Raw genomic sequence first — 23,800 nt, forward strand, 5'->3', positions numbered from 1 at the left:
GATATTTCCTGGGATGTTTCGGCTCTGTTGAACCAAACCCCTCTGTCACTGATATGGCTTGGTTTTTGTGTCTGTGCGTGTTCATGGCGGTGGGCCTCACTTTGTTAGCACTGCAGTTCAAGTTCAGGATGTCTGCACATGGTTCTGGGGAGCCGCCACACCTCCCTGCACTACCACTGATTGGCAGCCTGCTGAGCCTGCGGAGTGAATTACCACCGCATGTGCTTTTCAAAGAACTGCAGGTAAAATACGGACATACATACTCGCTGATGATGGGCTCCCACAGTGTGATTGTCATCAACCAGCATGTGCACGCCAAAGAAGTCTTGCTCAAGAAGGGAAAGACGTTTGCAGGAAGACCTAGAACTGTGGGTATAACTCCTTCTTAAATGTCCTGTTCTGTTTGGTTGTTTTTTGGATTGGTTTCCATTCATGTTGTGTTTGTGATAAAGGTAACCACAGATATTCTGACTAGAGATGGGAAGGACATTGCATTTGGAGACTACAGTGCTACGTGGAAGTTCCACAGGAAGATAGTCCATGGAGCCCTGTGCATGTTTGGAGAAGGTTCTGCCTCTATTGAGAAGACCAGTGAGTACGGTTCACTCCTCTAGTATCATACCACTCTCTCTCATGTGAGGCTGCATATGCAAGCAGATCAGCAGCAATAAATCACAACAAGCAAACAATCTCATTTAAACGAACACACTGGGGGACTTTTTTTACTCTTCAAAGCATTTAAGCATAAATTTAAGTGAGTGAGAAATATCTAATCCAATCCAGAGCAGGTGGAAAGTACCAGTTTTTACAAAGTGATTCAGCATTCTACTCTAGTGTAATGACAAATAATAAAGAGAAATAATAACGATAAAGGTTTTAATTCAACTAAGTTTTATTTATATAGAGCCAGTTCACAACAAAAGTTTGGCAACAGTAGGAAACAGTGTGTGTGTGTGTATGTGTGTGTGTGTGTATGTGTGTGTGTGTGTGTGTTCGTGTGTCTGTGTGTGTGTGTATGTGTGTGTGTGCGTGTGTGTGTGTGCGTGTATGTGTGTGTGTGCGTGTATGTGTCTGTGTGTGTGTGTGTGTGTGTGTGCGTGTATGTGTGTGTGTGTGTGTGTGCGTGTATGTGTCTGTGTGTGTGTGCGTGTGTGCGTGTATGTGTCTGTGTGTGTGTGTGTGTGTGCGTGTGTATGTGTGTGCGTGTGTGTGTGTGTGTGTGCGTGTGTGTGTGTGTGTGCGTGTGTATGTGTGTGCGTGTATGTGTCTGTGTGTGTGTGTGTGTGCGTGTATGTGTGCGTGTGTGTGTGTCTGTGTGTGTGTAGACATATTAAAATGCTCCAGATGCAGTAATATCTGCTGTAGTATTTATAAGTATTATGAATATTTAAGGTAATATCCTTTGTCTTGCCCAGTTTGTGCAGAGGCCCAGTCTCTGTGCTCCGTGCTGTCTGAGGCAGCAGATGTGGGACTGGCCCTGGATCTTGCTCCTGAGCTGACTCGCGCTGTCACCAACGTTATCTGTTCTCTCTGCTTCAACTCGTCCTACTGCCGAGGCGACTCAGAGTTTGAGACAATGCTGCAGTACAGCCAGGGCATTGTGGACACTGTGGCTAAAGACAGCCTGGTAGACATTTTCCCCTGGCTTCAGGTAGGCTGCAAGAACTCGGAGCAGAAACAATCGGACCACAGTGTAAATGTGGGCAATCAACAGAAAGACAAAGGACGCCTCGTTGTGTTTTGGGATTACTGCCACTCTGTTGTTTCTTAGAATTTATGGTGAAAGAATCTGAAGAATGTCTGATCCACAAACATTTGCAATGTTTATAATGACCCTAGCATCGAGCTCTAGCGGCACATTTTGAACGATGAGGAAGAAGCTGACAGTTGCAACGTGATCTTTATAGAGACTGTATCATGCCTGTCATACTGTTTTTGTTTCTGTGTAACTAATCAGAGATATGTCTCTTTATCACAGATCTTTCCTAATGCGGACCTACGTCTCCTAAAACATTGTGTTTCCATCAGAGACAAACTTCTACAGAGGAAATTTGATGAACACAAGGTAACCCTTTAACAACAGGGCCATTAGTGTTTGAAATTTAAAGGTAGTATACAGTACAAACTGCTCTTTTAGTAATGTGCCCAGTACCTTATACCACATACTCGATTCCTTTAATTTGTACAAATCCACTGGCAACATTTTGAGGCAGAAAAATAACAATGTTGTAGTAGAGCTGTGATCCTGGAACTCTGTGCAGCTGTGAGATGGTGGATATTATAATACAGAGACATACTTCACTACAGTGGTCACATTAAATTGCTTTGCTAAATAAATACAAAGCGTTCTGTACACTGTATCCTGTACGCTGACATGTTGCTCCCTCCCAGGTGAATTACAATGATCACGTGCAGAGAGACTTGATAGACGCTCTGCTAAGAGCCAAGCGCAGTGCGGAGAACAACAACACATCAGAGATAAGTGCAGAGTCTGTGGGCCTGAGTGATGACCACATTCTCATGACAGTGGGAGACATCTTTGGCGCTGGCGTGGAAACCACTACCACTGTGCTCAAATGGGCCATAACGTACCTCATTCATCACCCAGAGGTAAGGCTCGATCAGCAGCAGTGTTTCCACGAGGTGTGTTGCGTGGGTTTAAAAGATTTCTGACAAAAATGAGCAATTAAAAGACCCTTTATCGTCCTCCCTGTCTGATTGGCAGATGGAAACACAAGTCATACATTCATACTGTAGTCTAAACATGTTTAAAACTCTGAATCTAATTAAAAACACATAACTGCTTAGTCAGCCTTAAGTTATTTAAGTTTAAGCATCTTTTCACAAACTATACCTATGCAACATCATCAACACACACAAAGTCATTAATAAACCCAGTTGTTGTCAAACTGCCAAGAAAAACACAGCGGAAATTAATCATGCACATGCCACGTGGCTGCAGCTGGAGGGCAGTCAGGTCATCTGCTAATCAGAGTGTTGGTGGTGTTCATGGTGTCTGCATGGCAAATATCCTTGGGCAGGTTACTCACCTGCCCGGAGCGTGAATGTGAAAGCACTTACACATATAAAAACATGCTAAGTCTCACAACACATAAGAGATGGCAATCTTAACTTGTGTAGTAGCATATCATGCCCTTTATTCCCCTTAATGTACAACCTGCAGTGTCCACTCCCCAGCAGCCATTGGGAATAATATTTTTATTGATTCCAATTAAATGCAACAGAGAAAAATGTGTGAATCCTGAGTTTGTGAAGATCTTAAAGAGCATCTCTGATGCACAATGACACTACTGGTGCATGTTTAGGTGCAAAGACGTATCCAGGATGAGCTGGACAGGACGGTGGGTGACAGCCGCTCTCCTAAACTCACCGACAGAGGCAGTCTGCCTTATCTGGAGGCCACCATTAGGGAAGTATTGCGGATTCGCCCCGTGGCACCACTACTCATCCCCCATGTGGCTCTCTGTGACACCAGGTACAGCGATGCTCACTGAGTTCAACTGTCTTTCACCTTCACGAACAATACACCCATTTAATAAAGCCATGTTCACACACAGCAAAGGTAACTGCTGACTGCGTCAGTCTATTAAAATGACACAATACTGTGAAAAGTGACCAGGCTGTTTATTAGGACATGAAGCTTACTGCTCTGTACTGACAAATAGGACCGATCTGGAATATTCTGTTTGTGAATGAAGTCCTAAAAACACATTTATCTAATGCACAAATACCATTTTCAATCCCTTGAGTAAACTGTGAGCTCTTGTTTCTGTAGCATTGGAGATTTCACAGTGAGAAAAGGAACTCGAGTCATTATCAACCTGTGGGCTCTGCACCATGATGAGAAGGAGTGGAAGAACCCAGAGCGGTTTGACCCTGGTAAGAGCAAACATCTGTCCAGAGTTTAATATCCAGTTATGGAAACTGATTTTATTCTCTGAGTCAATAGTCTGTTTGGTTTTTTCCCTCAGTCAAGATTGATTAATGGTGATAGAAAGGCATACGCTGTCTCTGGCTCTATCATTGTTATGGCTGTTGGCAGTTTGGCCACTTAAATTAATACTCAACAGCAGTGACGGTAAAGACGCTACAATACAATCCTTACATGTTTTTGATCGTTTTTGGACTTTCAAATTCTCCAAGGAATCTGAAAGTCCAAAGAGAATGAGCTCTAATAGCAGCAAGTCAGTGTCTCACCAGGAAAACCGCACCTTATGGGGATATCCGGAATCTTGCTCCTGTTTGATTAGCCGCCACTGTTTTAAGATCAAGACAAATACATGAAATTCTGAACCAAAATATCTATACAGGATGGATCTGAGAGTTCTTTTAGTTTAGCTTCTGTGACCATCACAGCTGGTGAAATTAAACCTGTTGTCATTGCTCTGCAGGCCGGTTCTTGAAAAGTGAAGGCACAGGACTGACAATCCCATCACCCAGCTACCTGCCCTTTGGTGCTGGGCTGAGAGTATGTTTAGGTGAGGCCTTGGCCAAGATGGAGCTCTTTCTCTTCCTGTCCTGGATCCTGCAGCGCTTCACTCTGTCTGTCCCACCAGGCCACAGTCTGCCCAGTCTGGAGGGAAAGTTTGGAGTGGTCCTGCAGACAGCCAAGTACAAGGTGAATGCCACAATCAGACCAGACTGGGCAAGACATAAGTGCCAGGCAGAATAGTCCTATGGTTGTGAATACGTATGCACCATCAAGAAGCAAGCTTGCAGCAGTGCACTGGACTTTTTTTATGTGACATGAATTCTTATTTTTCTGAAATGTAACACAGTCTCCTGTAACAGTTCCAAACATTTAACGCTGAACAAGTTCTCTTTATTTTTCTACTCTGAGGAGAACCAGTGTCACTGACTCTGATATACTGACATCAGGAGGCAGGATGTTTTCTCATTTTCAAATGTGTAAGGTTACGTCTGAGATGAGTACATTTGGCCATGTTCACCACATAGTTCTGTATTTTTCTTCTCTATAATTTGGAGTTATTTCATGTGAATGGTTTAATAAGTCCATTCACAGGATGTACAATGAAAAGTTACTGCAAAAGTAAAACACAACACAAAGATGTAACCAGGTAATCTCTCTTATATTGGATCAAACACCAAAGAAACAAAATGTAGCGACTTTATTTTGATCCTTAGAACACAAATAAAGGTTTACACTGTAAAAATGTACTGCAGTGAAAGGATTTCCCTCTAACAAATGTAAATTATGTTTAGCTCAATGTAGTAAATATACATATAAGTAGGAGAACTCTAAACGGCTTAAGGACAAGGCTGCATACATAAACTGCACAAACGTACACCGTATCCAGACCCAGCTCACAGGAACCTGTGTAACTCTGGACAATGACTTTAAAAACAGTTTCTCTCCTGTTGCTCCGTCTTTTCTTTTAATTTGGTGTTGAGTGATAAACGAATCATCGTCCTGCATCGTTATGCTGTTGTCACAAACACTGTCACCCTTCATCAGTGTGACTTTGACTGCAATCACACCTACAGCGTGTCACATTAAACGTTGGCATTTCATCCTTCTCACCTTACTATTGTACATTGTTGCTCTATCGACTAAGGTCCATTCTGTTTTATTGTAAGAACAAATGTAAATATTGGGCACATATGGAAACATATGGTCTAAAACTACCTCTTTCTATGTTTTTATGTCTCATACATGTAACTGCAAAAGCAAACTTCAAACCAGTTTGTCATACAAGTAAAATTTAGTATGACACGAGGAACAAGTTAAAAGAACTACGTCACAAAATACTTCACCCAACAAGAATCAGATATTGCATTTAAACTTTGGGCTTCAGGATTTATATCATACTAACCCTGGTGTCATGTTGAAGAACTGGATCATAAATGTGATGCAAATATAAAAATGTATTTTTCTGGGAAGTTTCTTATAAAGCATTTAACATAAACTTAAACCCTTAGAAACAGCCAATGGAATGATGGCAAAGAGCCTCAGATCACAATTTCATAATCTGTTTACATCCTCTGCACATTACAGTCTAAATGTATGAAAAACTGAAATCCTAGCAGAGGACCGAAATCAGCATTTGTTTTGGCTCATATTTAGGCCGTGAATACACAGCCCTAATTAATATACCATAACAATTAGTGCAAACATATGTAGCTCCTGACAAAAGCACAGAGGCTAAGAGAACACCAAACTATGAGATGTAAGACTCGTTAGACTTACAGCTAACATCACTCAACCTACATTACTGTCTTTGAAATGCCCAAACTCTAACAGCAATGTTTTGTTAATTTCAAAAACCACTTCACAGATCAAACGTTATGTAGTGAAGAAATGAGAACAGATAATATATGATACGTAAAAACAGAAAAACAAACAAAAATTCAGAAAGTTGGAGAATCCTTTATGAGCTGTGTGAAAAAAAATTGATGTGCCAGACTGTCACGATAATAGCTGTAGTAAAAATGCTGTTTTCTTTTTTTTTTTTGTCTTTCTGTAAAATTGACATGTGACTATAAGTAATGTCTACACTGAGATATGCATGCCAATCCAATCCAATCCATATCTTTGTTTTTGCTGCTTGTTTGCTTATATTTGGCAAAAGAAACAATAAAAACATGAAAAATGCCTGTTTGTGCTATTTTTGTGTGTGGCACACAAACCAAATCCTTACCAGCTATATGGAAATGTTTGAATGTAGAAATGTGTGCACATGTTATCAAGACAGTATAGAGGAAGTGCTGAGCTCGCACTGACACAGACTACTGTACTTAGTGTACGATCAGTTCACTAACAAAACCATCTAAATGTGAAAATTAAAGTCAAACTTCAAACCTTGTGGTTTTTAGTGGAATAGATGGATGGATGGATGGATGGATAGATAGAGGCTCTTGTGCAGCTGTGTGTGATTTGTGGGCGGGTCTTTTATGGCTGTGTGTCTGTTTATCTTGTGAGCGTGCCTTGTAAGCAGATGGGGGGGGGGTATCTTGGGGGGGCGTGCCATTGGTGTTTTGGGCGGGTCTCGTATGTGTGTCTGTGCGTTTTAGGTGTGCGTTGTGATCAGGTGACTCTGAGCCTTCGTTGTGCTCTTCTGTTTTCTATCTTGTAGATTAACTTCTCTACTCTTACGCCTCGATCAGGTGGAGGTCTCTTCTTGTTAGCAGGAAGTTCTTCCCTCTCACTGTTGCCACGGGGATCATCTGATCATTTTTCTCTAGTATTCTACAGTATTCATTTATCAACAGTCTTATATAATTAAGGGTTGCAGTATTCATCTTACAATGTAAATCACATTGGGAAAAACTACGGTTATGAAGTGAATTTTATTCAAATCAAACACAGTGTGTGCTACATTCACCCATGACCAAACTTGACATGACAAATACGTTAAAATCTCAAACTAAAATAACAAACTGTGAGACAATGAGTTGATACTCTTACGAAAACATAAACTAATCCTGATCCAGATGTTCCTCTGGATCCAGATATCATTTCATGCATGGTGTTGTTACAATAACAAAATAAAAACAAATGCATAAATAAATAAAAATAAATAAAAAAAAGATTTCACTTATTTTTTATTTTATAAAAGAAACGGCACACTGTCATTTTAATCTGCATTTGATGCTCCAAACAAACTAGCTTTGATATTGTTTACGTTTATTGTTCATTAATGTAAGGTACATGATACAATGTAACATGATAGCCTGGTATTTAGAATGATGTGACATCTTAAAATGAAACCATGTGTGTCAATAACGTACTATAACTATGACAATAACTTTTTAAGTTATGGTCACACATAATATGACAACAAACTCAAATGAACTAAAAAATAAAATACAATAAAGTAAATGTAAAGCTAAATCTACACAACAAAAAGAATTTAAACAGCATCCTGTAATAAATGATTATTAGATGACGTTAAATGGTTCAGTGGAAAAGTGTGAAGCTACCATGAAACTAAAAACAAACACACAACGCAGTGGCTCGCATTTCACAGATATGCAGCTCTGCATCAAAGCAAATATCCTGGTTTTCAGTCATTATCCTCATCATATATAATAAAACAGCACCACAACATATTTTGAGTAACAAGTGTGGCCTGGTAGCTTTAACATAACCTTGCTAAAAGACAAAGATGCAGGTAAACAATGAAAACCTTCTTGACGGAGGAAAAAAATCCAAACATACAAAGAAAAATAGAAACAGACGGGAAAGTGAAGCTAACTATATCTGTGTAGCTTGATCAAGCTGCAACGGGTGCTTCATGCTAACATTTCCAACTATCCCAAATTAAGCTGCAACACCCTATCTCAACAGGAAGAGTGTATGACTTTTCATATCTTTTATAATTAATCTGTTAACAGCTTGGTTTTTATAACATAATTTTTAGTAGAATCTCTCCATGCCGATAGTTTTGGTGTATTTTGTCCTGATTTGCAGACCTTCAGAACATTACAGAGAAATTATATTCTTGTGATAACGGAGACCATGCATGCCTGGGGAAGCTGTTAATGGAGAATTGGCAGAGAGCACATGGATTTAACATTTGTTGATTTTTTTTATTCCTTATTATTTGAATGGTGTGGAACACGTGTACACAGTGCTTAAAAACCTTAATCAGTACAGTTTACAACATCTAAACAATATTTTGTTTCTGATTCTAAATTTCTCTGCAGTTCCAGCAAAGTTCCAACATCATCACATGCTCAGCCAGTCATTATACTGGAAGTACTCACATCTTGCTGGTTGGCTGCTCAGTAAAACATGGGACAGACATAATGCTCACTTCTTAATATTATAGCGAATGTTAATTACAAAGCACACGGATGTAGGTGGGGAGTGAAGGCCGGGCCGTGTGGTCTGATCCAATGAAACTGTCAAAAAAGTTCATGCTGGGTTTGATAGAAAGATGTTAAAATACACAGTGCATCCCAGTTTGTTGTGTATAATGGCTGCATAGCTGCAGACCAGCCCGTGCTGACCCCTGTCTGTTGCCTAAAGCAACCCATAATGGGCACGTGAGCATCAGAACTAGACCATGGAACAATGGGAAGTGTCCTGGTCTGATGAATGATCTGGCAGGGTGCGTGTGCATGACTTCCCTGGGGAATACCAGGCACCAGGATGCCCTATGGGAAAAAGGCAAGCCGGCAGAGGCAGTGCCAGTTTTGCTACTGGGAAACCTTGGGTTCTGTCCATGAGGATGATATTCTGACACATACAATGTACCTGAGCATTGTTGCAGACTGGGTCACGATTTCAGGACAGGTGGCAGGCTCGGTACTGAGGTGCTCATCCTTCACTCGCCAATTTGTTGTGTTTCTATCAAACAGTGGAGACGATGGCTCCTTTATAAGAACTTTATTTTAAGGAAATCTGCTCACATCTCACTCTTACCTTTCTTTCTTTTTCTACACTGTGATAGACGCACATAAACCTCCAGTTTTGCTCTACATAACCTTGTGTCCACTTAAGGATTTAGGGTTCAACGTCACCCCGTCTATAGTGTTTATCTGTTCTTCAAAGGTCGCACCAAGAGCACAATCTGCAGTCCTGAAAGAGGCGGTCACAGCAAATCTGCAGCAGTCTCTGTACCTCACTGAATTATTTAAGTTCCCTGTAAGAAAAACAGAATGGTGCCGATGGAAGAGCAACACAAAGAAGAACAAACTGCTCTCAGATAGGACAAAAGTTTAGGGCAAAAATACACACCATCATTGGAGAATAAGGTTCACTGCTCACCAAAACCACAGATTAAACAGATCAAGGACGGACGAGTCAGGTTTGGGGTTCCCTCGGATTTTAGACCCCACGCAGTCACTCTGTGAACAATTAAATCAAAAATGTATCGAGCAAATTGAGGAAACCAGAGCGGCAGCTTGAGGCTCGCGTGAGGCTGTGACAATGTGCTAAAGAGCATGAGAAGAAAATAAAATGCTGTGACGTATCGAATACGAAACCATTTCAGTTGGTTTGTCTGTAACTGTGATTTTGATCCAGATGAGAACACAATCAAGAATAAACTGAGTAATAATGACGTAATCCTGGCAAATGGTTTCTTACTATATTAGCTAAAAACATTAACTACAACACATCATTCTAAAAACTACTGTATTGTATATGAATGATCCTTACTTTGAAGACACCATCATAACAGTTTGTTGTTTCTTTGACCGTTCACTTGATGTTGGATGTATAAATAACAATGATCCCCACAAAAAGCAAATGTTTGATATATTCACTGATTTTCATTTCATTTAAGGCGAAAACAACAATAATCCTCATGTATGCTAACACAACATTCATGTGTCACGCACACACCCATGTAACTTTTGCACTACAACCCACAGTATGGGTTTAGTTTCTACAGTGCATAGATGGACAAAGCTTCCGGGTGTGACTAAGTAAAGAATGCAATTAGCCTAAACCTGCATTCTTCATGATGGCCAGCAGGGGGAGACTCCACTGTTGCAAACAGGCGTATGGTTGTAAAGATCACTGATCTTCTCTGATGAGCTCATGAGCTGAAAAATTCAAAGCTCTGTCAGAAAGGAAAATAAAAAGTATGCTAATGTGGCTAACACTTATCACAAGCTGTTAGCTGGTAAATGTGAGTCTGTGCTTTCATACATTTGATTTCAGAAAGCTTAAGGTAGCGACGGCAAACCGCTCTGCTTCCCACGGAGGCTGCGCCATCTTTTACATCGTTTTCTGTTATTAGAGAGGGACAGCCTTCTAACTACATTCATTTACGCTTCATACAGTCAGTGTTTCTTTGCTGAGGCAGAGGAGTGGTGCTCACTGCATAACCAAACGTCTCCGTGTTCAGGGTTTGGGTAGGGTCGGACTGGACAGCCCAAAAAACCAACACACGATAAACTAACGAAGCCTCTGTGAGCTTGAACTGATCTTACAGCGCAGGTACAGACAGGAGGAAGAGACTGAAACGTGTCTTGAGAACCCTTTGAAAATAATCTGAAGATCCTTTTAAAAGACAGTTTTCATGCACCTCTGTGTTTGCATTAAATATTAACTGATTAATGCACAGTGAACCCTTTTACTATTATGACTATTATGATTTTACTATTTAGACGCAGCAGTGTCTGATAGTGTAAATAACCTTTTCTGTTGCCCTTCATTTGGTCTCCATAGATGTGACACTGGAGCTACTGTAATCTGTTTCAATTTTCAGTGCAACAGCACAAACACAGGTATTCAAACCAGAGTACTCATATTTCAACTGAAGAGCTCAAAAAGCAGACTCGGTACACAAACCGTGACAAAATAAAAATCAGAACATTGTTCAGAGGTAAAAATCAAGCTGCAAACAAACATAAATAACAAACACAAGACTGCAAATACATGAATGAACAAACAGAACTACTGTTCCTGAAGAGGCTGAAACCTCCTCATGTACAAACCAGTATTAGAAACATTTCATGTCTGCATTTTGAAAATGATCTCCAAAATCACCACCAACAAATAAAACTGATGTCAAATCTTTTTGTACCAAGTTCACAGGCAGAAGAAATAACACAGATGAATATTTCTGACACATGACTGACAACAAGGTAAATATTTGTTTAACTCTAAATCATAAATGATGGAGAGGAGACAGATGTGGACAATCCTGGTGACTGGCACCACACAGGATCTACACACTGTTCACATAGTCTGTTATCATGTGTTATCATCACACACGGCTGCAAAGACACTCAGTGGACCGATACACGTCAACGTGATGCAAAAACCTGCTTCACTGTCTAAACGCACTTATTACACTTTAATCTCCAAGTTCAAACAATAACGTCAGATTTGGACCAGAACACCTGTCTCTCTCTAACAGTTTGTATCTGATATGGTGACATTTCTATTTACAAACAGCATAAAGTCTGTCCTGTAGCAGGATCAGTGGTCCCTGGCAGTAGACTGAAGGACACTGTGCTTCCAACGATCTTCTCATATTTGGTGTTCTGCAGAAATCTGATCTAACATGTTGGAACAAAACATCCCAAACTGTATGTTTCATCATCATCATCATCGTCAAACTATTTAATGAGCACTGTTAATGGAGATAGTGTGATCCTGGAAGAGACCGTTGCAACAAGTTTCAAATGATTTATTACAGGTTAAAAGGTCACACACAGCTGTGTGTGGATAATCTGTTGACAAATGGGCAAAAATAATGGTTTTTTTCCCTATTGCATCAGAAACCATTAAATCTTATCTCAGTGTGTTACTGAATGTAAATTAAACCAGGCTCCCTGAACACTCCCAACATTAAAACACTAGGTGCAGGATGTACCACTCACCCAGGGAGTCCCACCTGGCTTCACAGCAGGACAACAACGACAATATTCCAGCAAACAGTTCCCAACCCAATCATCCAAACGCAGGGGTCGCAGTCGTTTTGGAAGGAAGGAGCTGGACCTACACAGGGTTCAGCAGATGGCTGTAAAGTCCTATTTAATGGTCAGTTTCTCTGTAGATAAAGAGCAATCCCAGTGTATTAAAATTAACTGGACCACAAAAACATTAAAACCTTTTCTCTTTTTCAATGTGCTTACTGTTTTTATTTTACTCCAATGGGCCTACTGTTCAAATGTTCAGCTCAGTTTTCTCCATACAAACCACAGTAATGTTACAGGTTCCCATAACTTCTAACAAAACACTCTTATCACATTTACATGGAAAATCAGAAAGAACAGGAAACAAGCGAATGACTGAAGTGAGAATGACGACGTGTGCTTTGTGGAGAGTACCGTCTGATCTGCTCTACCGCCTACCTGTGTGTCAAACAGGACTTCCACATGAATATGTTGGTTTCACTGCAGCGCTGCATGTCTGGAGAGGGACTGCCATCTATTGGTTAAACTAGGTCATTACAATATTCCTATTTGTGTTAATCGCTGGCTGCAGACACATGCCTGAGCCATGTCAGTGGTTTCAAACGGTTTCCAAAAATATATCATTTTGTCCTCGTCAGTCTCAGCAGATGCATCATAAAAACATTTCTCACAGTAAGAGCTGTAAAGTGGGGGGTCCAATTTTATCCAGGCTGAATGTTTCCAACCAACATCAGTCAGACGAGTGCAAATATTCCCACGATTAAATAAAAGGAGCCATCAAAGGTGAACATGTGTGATCATAATGTTAAACTGTGATGGTCTCGTCAGCTCGCTCCGGTTATCTGCATTGAAGCCTTCACTGAAATGGATAAGCTACAAACATAGCTAGACAAATACACCAGCTTACAATATTTTAGCACATATGTGATAATAATTCAATCTCACAGGGCGCACATGTCAGACACACACACATTATGAAATCATACAAACGTATGCCAGCCTCTCATCGTACGTTATGTTTTTGAACATGATGGCGGAGCTTACAGCAGAATACGTGTGTAATATTTAACAGATGTCTGATCTGCTGCAGCGACTCATCACAGAACTTTGATTTTTGCTGTTATTACAGGGACAAAGTGCCTGAAACCCTGGAGAGAAACAGTAAACACGTGTTTATGCATCCATCCATCCAGCCTCCTCTGATAATTCAATTCACACTTGTTGCCAAATAGCACAAGAAATGAAGAAGATTCATCAAACTGCAAAGACTCTGGTGCAAGGCCACCAGAGTCAGAACATGCAGATTAATCGGTATTTAAAGGAAAAAGCTGAAAACCATCTAATAAACGGGCTCTGGAAAATCTTCCTAGCTGTGTGTTGGTGCAACCAAAGTTTGAAATCACAGACAGTGTATCCTCTGGTGCATTGTGCATGCAAGACTTATAAAGGCACCATTAATCCTGAATGAAGGTTTTGGAGCAACATGTGCTGCAGTGCTGTCATCTTCTTCAGGTGATTTCAGCAAGACACCAACCCACAGTCCAACAACACAGCTCTGTAGCTGTCAGTTAGTTTTGACAGCTCTGCATAGCCAGGTTTGCTGGTTACAACCCAGGTTAGAGCGCAGACCACGGTGGACAACTCAGGCTTTCAACAGGAAACACCTGCACAAGCGTGTGCTCCAGTCAGAAACACTGTCAGAGGAACATGCGACAGAGAAAAGTACAAAGAAGGCAATGTTGTAAAAACCTTGTGAATTATTATTTTTATTTAGTGTGCTCCCAGTAGGAATATGTTCATTCTGAAAATACTCCAGCACGTTCAAACGCAGATACATTTTAAAATCTCGACATTTATGTCTGACATCGTCCAGCCGAGTCTGAAGGATGTGGACATTACATCATGTGTGGGCTGATCAAAGTTCATTTTACTCGCCGTTGACTTTAAACTGAACATAACCTGCCCCGACTCTGTTGTGTTCAGGTTGCTATGGTGACCTAATGACAGCCACGTTCAAAACAATGAACCAGTTCATTTAACCTCGGCACAGGCTGCTCACTGGTTGATCTGACGCTCCTCTGCTCTGCTCACAGGTCAGAGCTGCTCAAATGTTTGGTCAACTGTCAAACTAAACCTGACAAAACTGCAGCAATCTGACAGGAAAGAACAGGAAACGCTGTGCTGCGGCTGTTTACGCTGAAACACAGTCGAGTCCAAAAGTTACAGAAACACGTCGGCTGCATCAAGTTCAACAGAGCGGCCGTCAAACTCGCACCTTCTAGAGCGCTTTCCTAAACTTGCTTCGTTCACACAAACAAGCACTTTCTTCTGTGCTCTTTCCATGTAAGTGCTTTCTCTCTGACACAGACGGATGCATCGGGGCGCAACGTGGGGTTAGTCCCTTGCCCAAGGGTATTTGGCATGCAGACTGGAGCAGACGGGGATGGAACCACCAACCTTCCAGTTGACCTGCTCTGCCAGGATGGACACAGGGTGGCTGTGCTGAGCAGATAACGAGCAGATCAGCACTCAGTGGGTTTCCAGCAGCTTACTACAGAACTATGTGGCCACTTGAAGGTCCAAGCAAAGGTTTGTTACTTTTAACTCTGCAGACTCTGTTCACTGGGCTTTCTGAGATCTAACCTCGAGCATCAGCCAATCAGAGGCCTGAACCTTTGTGAGGGTTTTACAGTCAGCAGTATGTGTCCTATTCATAGGTTCCAGGAAGGTAGCCCTTCATGTGATCCTTATTGCAGCTGTGAAGTGAAGCTGAGGATAGGCAGAGCAAAAAGATGCAGACTGGAATTTATTTAAAAAACAAACATGTTTTAGTTTTTTGCTTAGATTGTTCAAAAAAAACAAACAGAGAGGTTAATATAACTTATGTGAATAGAGTCACTGGACCTACTGAAAACTGTCCAGCTTTCTCTTCAAATCACCAAATAAAGTAGTGACGAACGTTTGCATGTATGAACTGAGTCCACAGCTGGCTGGACTCCTCTGTGGTGGAGCTTCTGTACAGACTCTATGGACCAGGCTAGCTCAGCTGTGTCTGCTGGGTGGATGATACCTTCGACCTTCAAGAAGGAACATCAGAAGTGCTGAGGGGGCAGCGGTGTGACCTCGGTCAGTTTTCAGTCAGTGATAGTGCCAAAGCTGCTTGCAGCGCTGCCTCTTCATCAATGCTGTAGTCCTGACAAAATACAGAAAGCACCTATTATTGTACAAATGTATCTGCCGGCCACTAATGACCTTTTGTTTAGACACTCTGTGATTCAGATCGATGAGCTGTCAGCATTTTTTTGGCCCCAGATCTGAGCCTTACACTCTGAATATCTCCAAAGATACATTTCTTCATTTTGTTTTCTTTTAAATGATCCTTTTTTAGGATCTTTTCTTTCAGTCAGAGTGTCAGCCTGCACACACTCTGGCTCTAGCAGCGTCAGCTTCACTTCAATTTGATCAGAAGGTGTCAATTCAGTTTTATTAATATAACGCCATTCTTTCACAGATGCTTGTAAAAGCAGAATACGTGGCTACATAAAAACAAAAGGTGACAGAGCGTTTGTATCTTTGGCTCCCAGACTCTGGAACTCGCTCCCTTTGAGTTTGAGATCTGTGGACGCAGTTAAAAACCATCCATCCATCCATCCATCCATCCATCCATCTTCATCCGCTTTATCCGAGGCCGGGTCGCGGGGGCAGCAGCCTAAGCAGAGAAGCCCAGACCTCCCTCTCCCCAGCCACCTCGTCCAGCTTATCCGGGGGAATACCAAGGCGTTCCCAGGCCAGCCAAGAGGTGGTCTCCAGCGTGTCCTGGGTCTGCCCCGGGGCCTCCTCCCGGTGGGACATGCCCGGAACACCTCACCCAGGAGGCGCCCAGGAGGCATCCTTGTCAGATGCCCGAACCACCTCAACTGGCTCCTTTCGATGTGGAGGAGCAGCGGCTCTACTCTGAGCCCCTCCCGGATGGCCGAACTTCTCACCCTATCTCTAAGGGAGAGGCCAGCCACCCTTCGGAGGAAGCTCATTTCTGCCGCTTGTATCCGCGATCTCGTTCTTTCGGTCACTACCCACAGCTCGTGGCCATAGGTGGGGTAGGGACGTAGATCGACCGGTAAATTGAGAGCTTCGCTTTTACACTCAGCTCCCTCTTCACCACGACGGACCGGTGCAGCGTCCGCATCACTGCAGCCGCAGCACCAATCCGTCTGTCGATCTCCGGCTCCCTTCTCCCATCACTCGTGAACAGGACCCCGAGATACTTAAACTCCTCCACTTGGGGCAGGAACTCATCCCCGACCCGGAGTGGGCACTCCACCCTTTTCCGGCTGAGAACCATGGCCTCAGATTTGGAGGTGCTGATCCTCATTCCCGCTGCTTCACACTCGGCTGCGAACCGCTCCAGTGCGAGCTGGAGGCAGTTAAAAACCTTTCTGTTTAAACTCGCTTTTGGTTAATTTTGTTTTGTTTTGGATTTTAATGTCTGTTTTCTGCCTCTGTAAAGCACTTCGTGATTTTTATCTTGAAAGGTGCTTTATAAATAAAATTTTACTTACTTACTTACTACATTCTTGCTTTTACACACATGAGGAAATAGGACTAAAAATACCTGAATTGAAAAATGAATATGTGTAGCCCAGTACTTTTATCCACAGAGTACAGATTGTAGTAGGATGTCTCTACAAAGGCTGGCCTGAGTAAACTGCAGTGTTGGAGTTTTACAAATCTTTATGCATTTACACGGAGCCTTTAGATCATGATGGATGCAGATTCTGGGTCTTTGCATGGACGCGTGGTACTCTTTAGTATTCTTGTATTTAACAACCTGCCGATAATCAATCTGTCACCAACTGATTTGGAATCATAAATTCAGATGTGATTAATGAGAGATGATGTTGTAGTATATAAACTGAATGAGACATGATGAGGAGTATATTCATGTGCTGAGCTGCAGCATATAAATGGATATACAGCATGAAGTGATTAGAATGGTCCAATAATGCCTGAAATTCCTGAGAATTTTCCTGAGAATATGATTCAAAATATCCAACCCTGGAAGTTCACAGTTGGAAATTAGAGCAGAAACAGTGCAGAGAGGTTAGATAAGTATAATTCAACTAATTTGATTATGTGAGGTTTGTATTTGACCTGCGAGGCCACGCTGCCAACCACGCCTTCAGTGGAAGTGGGATCAACATTCGGACTAAAAGCAGTCCGAGCTGGACGAGGCTCCCTGACACAGACATCCTGTACCTGGTCTGGTAATATTATTACAGAAGACCTACAATTGACTAAAAGCACACGTTTATGATAAAGTTGTTATATAACTGAGGATAATGTAGTGAAAGTAAATGTGTGAATGGAATTATCATGTATATCATGTCTGGCTTGAATTCACCACCTTCGTTTCCTCCTGTTTCCAAACTGCTCACAAACACAGATCAGAATTTCTGCACTTGTGTGTTTGCACAAATAATATTTTCTTTAAAAAAAATCAGTTTTCAACAACATGTCATTTTTAAAGAATAATGGTTCCTCAGGACTTACAACAAACGTGTCATATGAGAACTTGTGTCTATGGAGAAGATGCTGAAGAAAGTTGGAGCTCTTATAACTGGGGTCTCCCCACGGCATGGCTGAGCACACTGGACATACCTGGAGGGACGAGCACACAGCCATTAAAGGACACACACATCACAGGTGCAGCAGACAGATACATGACAGGGGAAGCTGTGATATAAAACAACTAGATGAGTCTGTGTGGGCCTTCTCATAGAAACCCATGCGTTTCTATAAAGTGCTTTTCTGGTCTGACTGAGCTTCCAGCTTCTCTCTGGACTACAGGCCATGTTTAACACTGTATCTACTGCACATACACAGTTAGTTTAAGACCTCTGCAAACACAGAGAAACCTGCTTGGTGAGAAGCAGCAGTTGTAACTACTGCACCATCATACTGCCTGCACAGGGTTGAGGTGAGGAGGGAATATACATCCAGCTGAACAAGAGAGCCACACAACATTAAATGTTAACATTAAATTAGTGGGTGTTGTAATCTGGAAATCTATGTTCTGTACTGCTCCCCACCTTACAGCCGTTAATAGCTCTCAGTAACCTCAGGAGGAATTCAGTGGGAGCAGGAACAAAGACCAGGAACAGAACTGTAACTCCGAGTCAACATGGAAAAGATTCCAAGATTTCCTAATGATTCCCGGAGACGTTTGTGCGGCTGTTTCATGGACAGATTAAAGGGCAATTCTGTTCAAGACACCCAGAAATAATCTAGATCATGATGACGTTATCCTAATACAAACACGGTTTAACAGTCTAGTGTAGTCGCCACTATCTCACCACTTTATTTGGGTCATTACGATGGTTTTCCATACAGTGCTTCACCAGTTCCTGCTGGTCCAGGTTTCTGGCCCCACAGAACGGACACACAAATGTTGACCGGTTTGGAATATTGCTGCATATAAAAGGACACACACACACACACACACACACACACACACACAGTAATTATCACAAGGCTGGGCAAAGCTGACATGTGTGCATTTGTGTCACAGGGAAGCTGAACATGCACAGAATGTGTTTTGTGTTTTCCTTAATCCAGGAAAATAAGGATCTACGGTGAAGATGTTGGAAAATGTGTCGAACAAATTTGAACTTATATTTGGAAATTTTCACTTGTAAAATGTTTTCACACACAAAATGTTTCAAATTTACAGTTACAGAAAAAAACATTCACAAACGTGATATTTACACAAATATACTGAGAGCTACAGTTCTGTGATCACAGCCTCTCAAATCAGAAATGCTCAGCTGTGGGTCACACATGTGCACTTTGCAACACTTCATGGGTTAAATGTGACCAAACTGCACATGCAATGCTGTACTGAGCTAACACCAAGGCTAGTACTGCAGATACCAGTACTGTTAAATAATATAAAGACACTTTGAAGTATAACAGCAGGGGAGATATAACCAGTAGAGCAGTGTGTCAAACCACTGTCAGTTTGCAGATCTCAACACATCTTAATGGCCACCAAATCACTCTGTTTATCATGTTCTACAGCATTTAGTTACCACAGGAAGTTGGATTTTGTGGAGAATGTCAGTGTGCCGGTCTCTGAAGCACTTTGGGTCAACTTCAGTTGTGTTATAGGCTCTAAATAAAATAGATGTGACGCAAAAGTTCAGGCGTTTGGTGCGTGTTTGAGGTCTATTTTTGCATTTCCAAACAAAAAAAATGTATTAATTTAACACAATACAGTGGGCTCTATACTGAACCCGGAGGCTAGAAGGAAAGTATTGATCTTAATCTTTTACCAGCAGTGTCACTGATGCTATCGATATTTGGATTGATCCGCCCACCTCTGAAGGCTGTTACACACCAAATGTGTTACAATAAAAAACATGATCCAAACTTGCTGTGTGATGTATATGTACAGTGAACGTGCTGCAGTTTTGCACTGTGAAGAGAATGAAGTGGACATCAAACGATGATAACGTGGTGCTGATACAAGAAAAGAAAGAAACCAGCGGCGTTTTTAGCCCATTTTTGGGGGTGCTTCAGAATCAAAGCACCCCCAAGGGTTTCTTACTTTTTTTGACAGTATTTGCTGTTTTTGTGACACACTACTAAAAATATAAAAAGCATACAGTACTTGGTTGAGACGCAATATTTTAACAACAAAAGTATAGATACCCCCCCCCAAAAAAAAATGGTTTGTGCCAGCTCGCCTCTCCCCTGCTCACAGGTTAAAAGAAAAGAAAAACTCTGCAGAGCCATATTAGTATCTGCAGTAAAGATCTTTTACACATTGTCCCATAGGCAAAGTTGCATCCATTTTTATAATTTTTTGAATGAATATTTTGTACATTTGTACATTTCAAGGACCTTTCTGTTTTTGGAGTGTATTTTTATGTATCTGTATTATATTATACATACACATTAAAAGTGAATCTCTGTCCAAAAATGCTCTCAGTTTACTTTTACTCATTATGAGCATCATTCATTATTCTCCCCCAGTAATTAAGGTTAGAATTAGAGATGGCACGATACCACTTTTTTATGTCCGATACCGATATCATAAATTTGGATATCTGCCGATACCGATATGAATCCGATATAGTGTGTTTTTTAATCAATAAAACTGTTTTTTTAATATCTTGCTGCATTTTGTATAAGTTCATACTCCAGTCTAAATAAACAACAACACTAAAGCTATTCTGTTATACCTGCATGCAAAAAATACACTGCAGCCAAAATATTTCATAGTTCAGCAACACTGATCAATCTAATAAACTTAAACCTGCTCCATCCTTCCTATTCTGGTATTTTAAAGAGTACTTAGCAGAAATATTAAGCAACCTAACTAATAGGGTTGCAAACTCCCAGCAAAAAAATAAATAGGGAACCACCCCCCACCCTCCACCTCATGATGCTTAATTGATGTAATCAACTTTAATTTGATGCAGTGTGAAAAAAAATGCACAGAAATAAATTATTTTTCAAGAATAATTAAATAGATTCAACATCTTTCTTCAACAGAATTGCAGACTGCACAGATGGTACCTTCCCAAAGGAAAAAGTACTATAGCTTACTAGGGTATATTAGACTTAACAGTTACTATATACAGTAATGGACTTCTATACATTTTACATCAGATTAAAACTTTGGGTGTAAGATTCAGATAATTATTTATTAAAAGCGAGACATTTTAAATGAGAATAAGAAAGAAAAGTATGTCTTTGTGCCCCCTTTTCCCTGTTCATGCCCTATCGGCCCCCCTGGCTACACTTTGCTAGATCCGCCCCTGCACAGTTACCAGCCGTCAGCTACGTAGAAAAGGATCCTGGTGTAGAAAGTAATATTAAATAAATTCTAACAACAGCTTATCAAGCTTAAACGTGCTGCTGTTGTTCAGCCGCTGGTTTCCTCTTTCTGGTGCAAAGTGGGCCAAAAACAAAGAAGAGAGACGGACTCACGACAGAAAAGCCGATCAGCTGATCATTGATCAGTTTCACGATTGAAGTAGCAGCAGGAGAGGGAGAGAGAGAGGCAGTCGCTCCATATATCGGTTGTTAAGCTTAACATGGGAACGCTTTATAAACATTCAGAGATGAACTTACACACTTGCTTTACTTCTCTCTGGGATAACTTCCTCGGAGATGAAATGCTGGTTTGGTAGCGAGGCTACAAATACACACAGGCGCTCTATCACGTGAGCACACTGCTCCGACGTGCTACGGTTATGAGCCGAGTTACGCCGTGTCGCAAGTTTTGTGAGGTGCTTTTTTGATATTTAATGGATCGGATTACATTTTTTATTTCTCGCCAATATCCGATCCAGTAATTTAGGTCAGTATGAACCGATACCGATACGTAATATCGGATCGGTCCATCTCTACTTAGAATATGTATTTTTTTATTCCAATCCATTCTCCTTTTGCAGCATTTAAATAACCTTTATCAGATTTGATGGTTTTGTTACAGACTTTTCAAAAAGTATTTTGCTTTCTCAAATGTGGGATTAAATTGTGTTAAAATGTACAAAACAGTGATGTCATGTTTTGTGATGAGCACCCAGGCACAGAGAGACTTGATGAATTTAAGAATCTTATGATTTAATAAAGAAATTTGCAGACTTGCACAGAGAAGGTAAAATTATGATGACCGATAATGAAGATGAAGACAACAGACGACGAGGACAGGGAGGAACAGGGGTTTAAATGCACCGAGGAGTAAAGTTTATCTTGCCTGGCTGGGCAGCTCTCAGCACCCCCAAAGCTCTGATCCTAGAATCGCCCCTGCAAGAAACTGAGACACTGGTCCTTCCAACTGACACAAGCAGGCAGCAGCAGGGAGAATTTCATGGTTTGATCAAGCAGCTGAAGCTGTATCGTGGCCAGGTTCGTCCGTATTTCAGGATGTTAGTGGGGCACTTTGAACACTTGTTAGCAGAGTTGGCAGAAATCGTTTCAGAGAGCTGACTGACCCGCAGCAGCAGCTAGCTGAATGTCTCAGACAACAGTATTATTGCACACTGCTATTTACACTACCAGTGTGCAATCTGAGTTACGAGTGTACTTGTTGCCAAATGCAATGGTCTGATTGGTCACATCTGTTTCTTTGGATCTAAAAGATCCAAAATATCGAGCTTGGTTCTAAGAAGTGCCTCAAATCTGTCCAGTGAAATGATGTGGTTGGTGTGAACGGCTGCATTCAGATTAGGTGATTAAAGTCGCTCGGACTTGCATACATGCTCAGCTCAGTGTTTTCACAGCTGTGCTGGAACATGAACTGTTCCCACAAAGTTGGCACCATGAATTTTCCAAAATATCTTTGTATCCTGAAATATTAAGTTTCACTGCACCGAGTCCAACAAAACCTCATAATTATGAACAAAATTTGTGTGACAAGTTTGCAGCTCAGAGTATATTTGTGTAAATATCCATCTACATGTTTGTGAATGTTTTTTCAAGTTCACATTTTTATTCACATTCTCACGTTATTCTTCAAGCACTGACCTTCACGGCCTACATGCACAACAGTGTCTCAAATCATCCGAATACTTCATTTCAAGTTTGAGGAAAACACTATTCAGAGTACGAGTACCATGTGTCTCTAAACCTAGTTAGTTAAATCATGAAGAATAGTGCTGACTGTACAGCCGTCCATATGATGCTGATGGACACACTCCACAGGCCACGAGCTGCTGCTGAAGAGACTTCAGCTTTATTTATATAGCAAATCACAACAACAGTTGACTCCAGGCGCTTTATGTTGTGAGGTAAAGACCCTACAATAATACAGAGTAAGACCCAACAGTCAGACCCTATAAGCAAGGACCTGGGAACAGCGGGAAGGAAAAACTCCCTTTTAACAGGAGAAACCACCAGCTGAACCAGGCTCAGGGAGGGGCGGCTATTTGGATGCAACTCAAACATCACAACAATCATTGTGGCGATAGAGACCTGCTGCTTGGTCTAAGGTGTTTTGTCCCTCCTCCAGGTTTCAATAATGGCAGTTTTTATTTTTGTGAAGGAGACCCACTCAGGACTCCTGCAGTGATGCTACTGTCCCGTACAGTCCACTGACATCACATTTTCTCATCACCTTGGATCACTTGGAACTAAGGGAGTGATCAGGGTCAGGGCCCAACTACAATCTTCAATAAAAAGGAAAGTTTTACACCTAATCTTAACAGTGGAGATGCTGTCTGCCTCCCATATACAAAATAGGAGCTGGTTCCACTGAAGATATGCTGAGAACCACAAATAAGTCAGCACTCTGGAAGTGAAGCACAGTATGGATGACAGCATGAGGTCTTTGAGATGGGGCCTAATTATTAAGACCCTGTATGTGAGGTTTAACAGGAGGTCAGAGAAGCCAATGTGACAGAAACATGTTCTCTCTTTCTTGTCCCTGTGA

General features: G+C 41.4%; 2 protein-coding genes across 5 annotated transcripts in view; one reads left to right on the forward strand and one right to left on the reverse strand.

Moving 5' to 3' along the window:
* cyp17a1 (cytochrome P450, family 17, subfamily A, polypeptide 1) lies at positions 1–6,634 on the forward strand. The gene is given in 8 exon segments (NM_001279765.1): positions 1–368; positions 453–591; positions 1,416–1,651; positions 1,979–2,065; positions 2,392–2,610; positions 3,327–3,496; positions 3,797–3,900; positions 4,413–6,634. Coding segments are annotated over 8 exon segments (1,551 nt in total). The 5' UTR covers positions 1–53; the 3' UTR covers positions 4,694–6,634.
* Positions 6,483–23,800, reverse strand: part of rnf166 (ring finger protein 166) — a 23,662-nt gene continuing 6,344 nt past the window's right edge. Inside the window, exons 4-7 of one of the 4 annotated variants that reach the window (XR_267128.4) lie at positions 18,714–18,828; positions 17,911–18,018; positions 15,269–15,553; positions 6,483–15,129 (exon numbers count right to left, since the gene is read on the reverse strand). Coding sequence is in view for 2 of the 4 variants with exons in the window: in XM_003454999.5 (XP_003455047.2) it covers positions 15,488–15,553; positions 17,911–18,018; positions 18,714–18,828 (289 nt within the window). In the remaining 2 variants the exon portion in view is untranslated. Of the gene's footprint in view, positions 15,554–17,910; positions 18,019–18,713; positions 18,829–23,800 lie in introns of all 4 variants that reach the window. The other 3 variants (XR_003213630.1, XM_003454999.5, XM_005459528.4) reach the window with 3 other exon arrangements.

Source organism: Oreochromis niloticus, linkage group LG13 (assembly GCF_001858045.2).
Source record: "Oreochromis niloticus isolate F11D_XX linkage group LG13, O_niloticus_UMD_NMBU, whole genome shotgun sequence".
Taxonomy (NCBI): Eukaryota; Metazoa; Chordata; class Actinopteri; order Cichliformes; family Cichlidae; genus Oreochromis; species Oreochromis niloticus.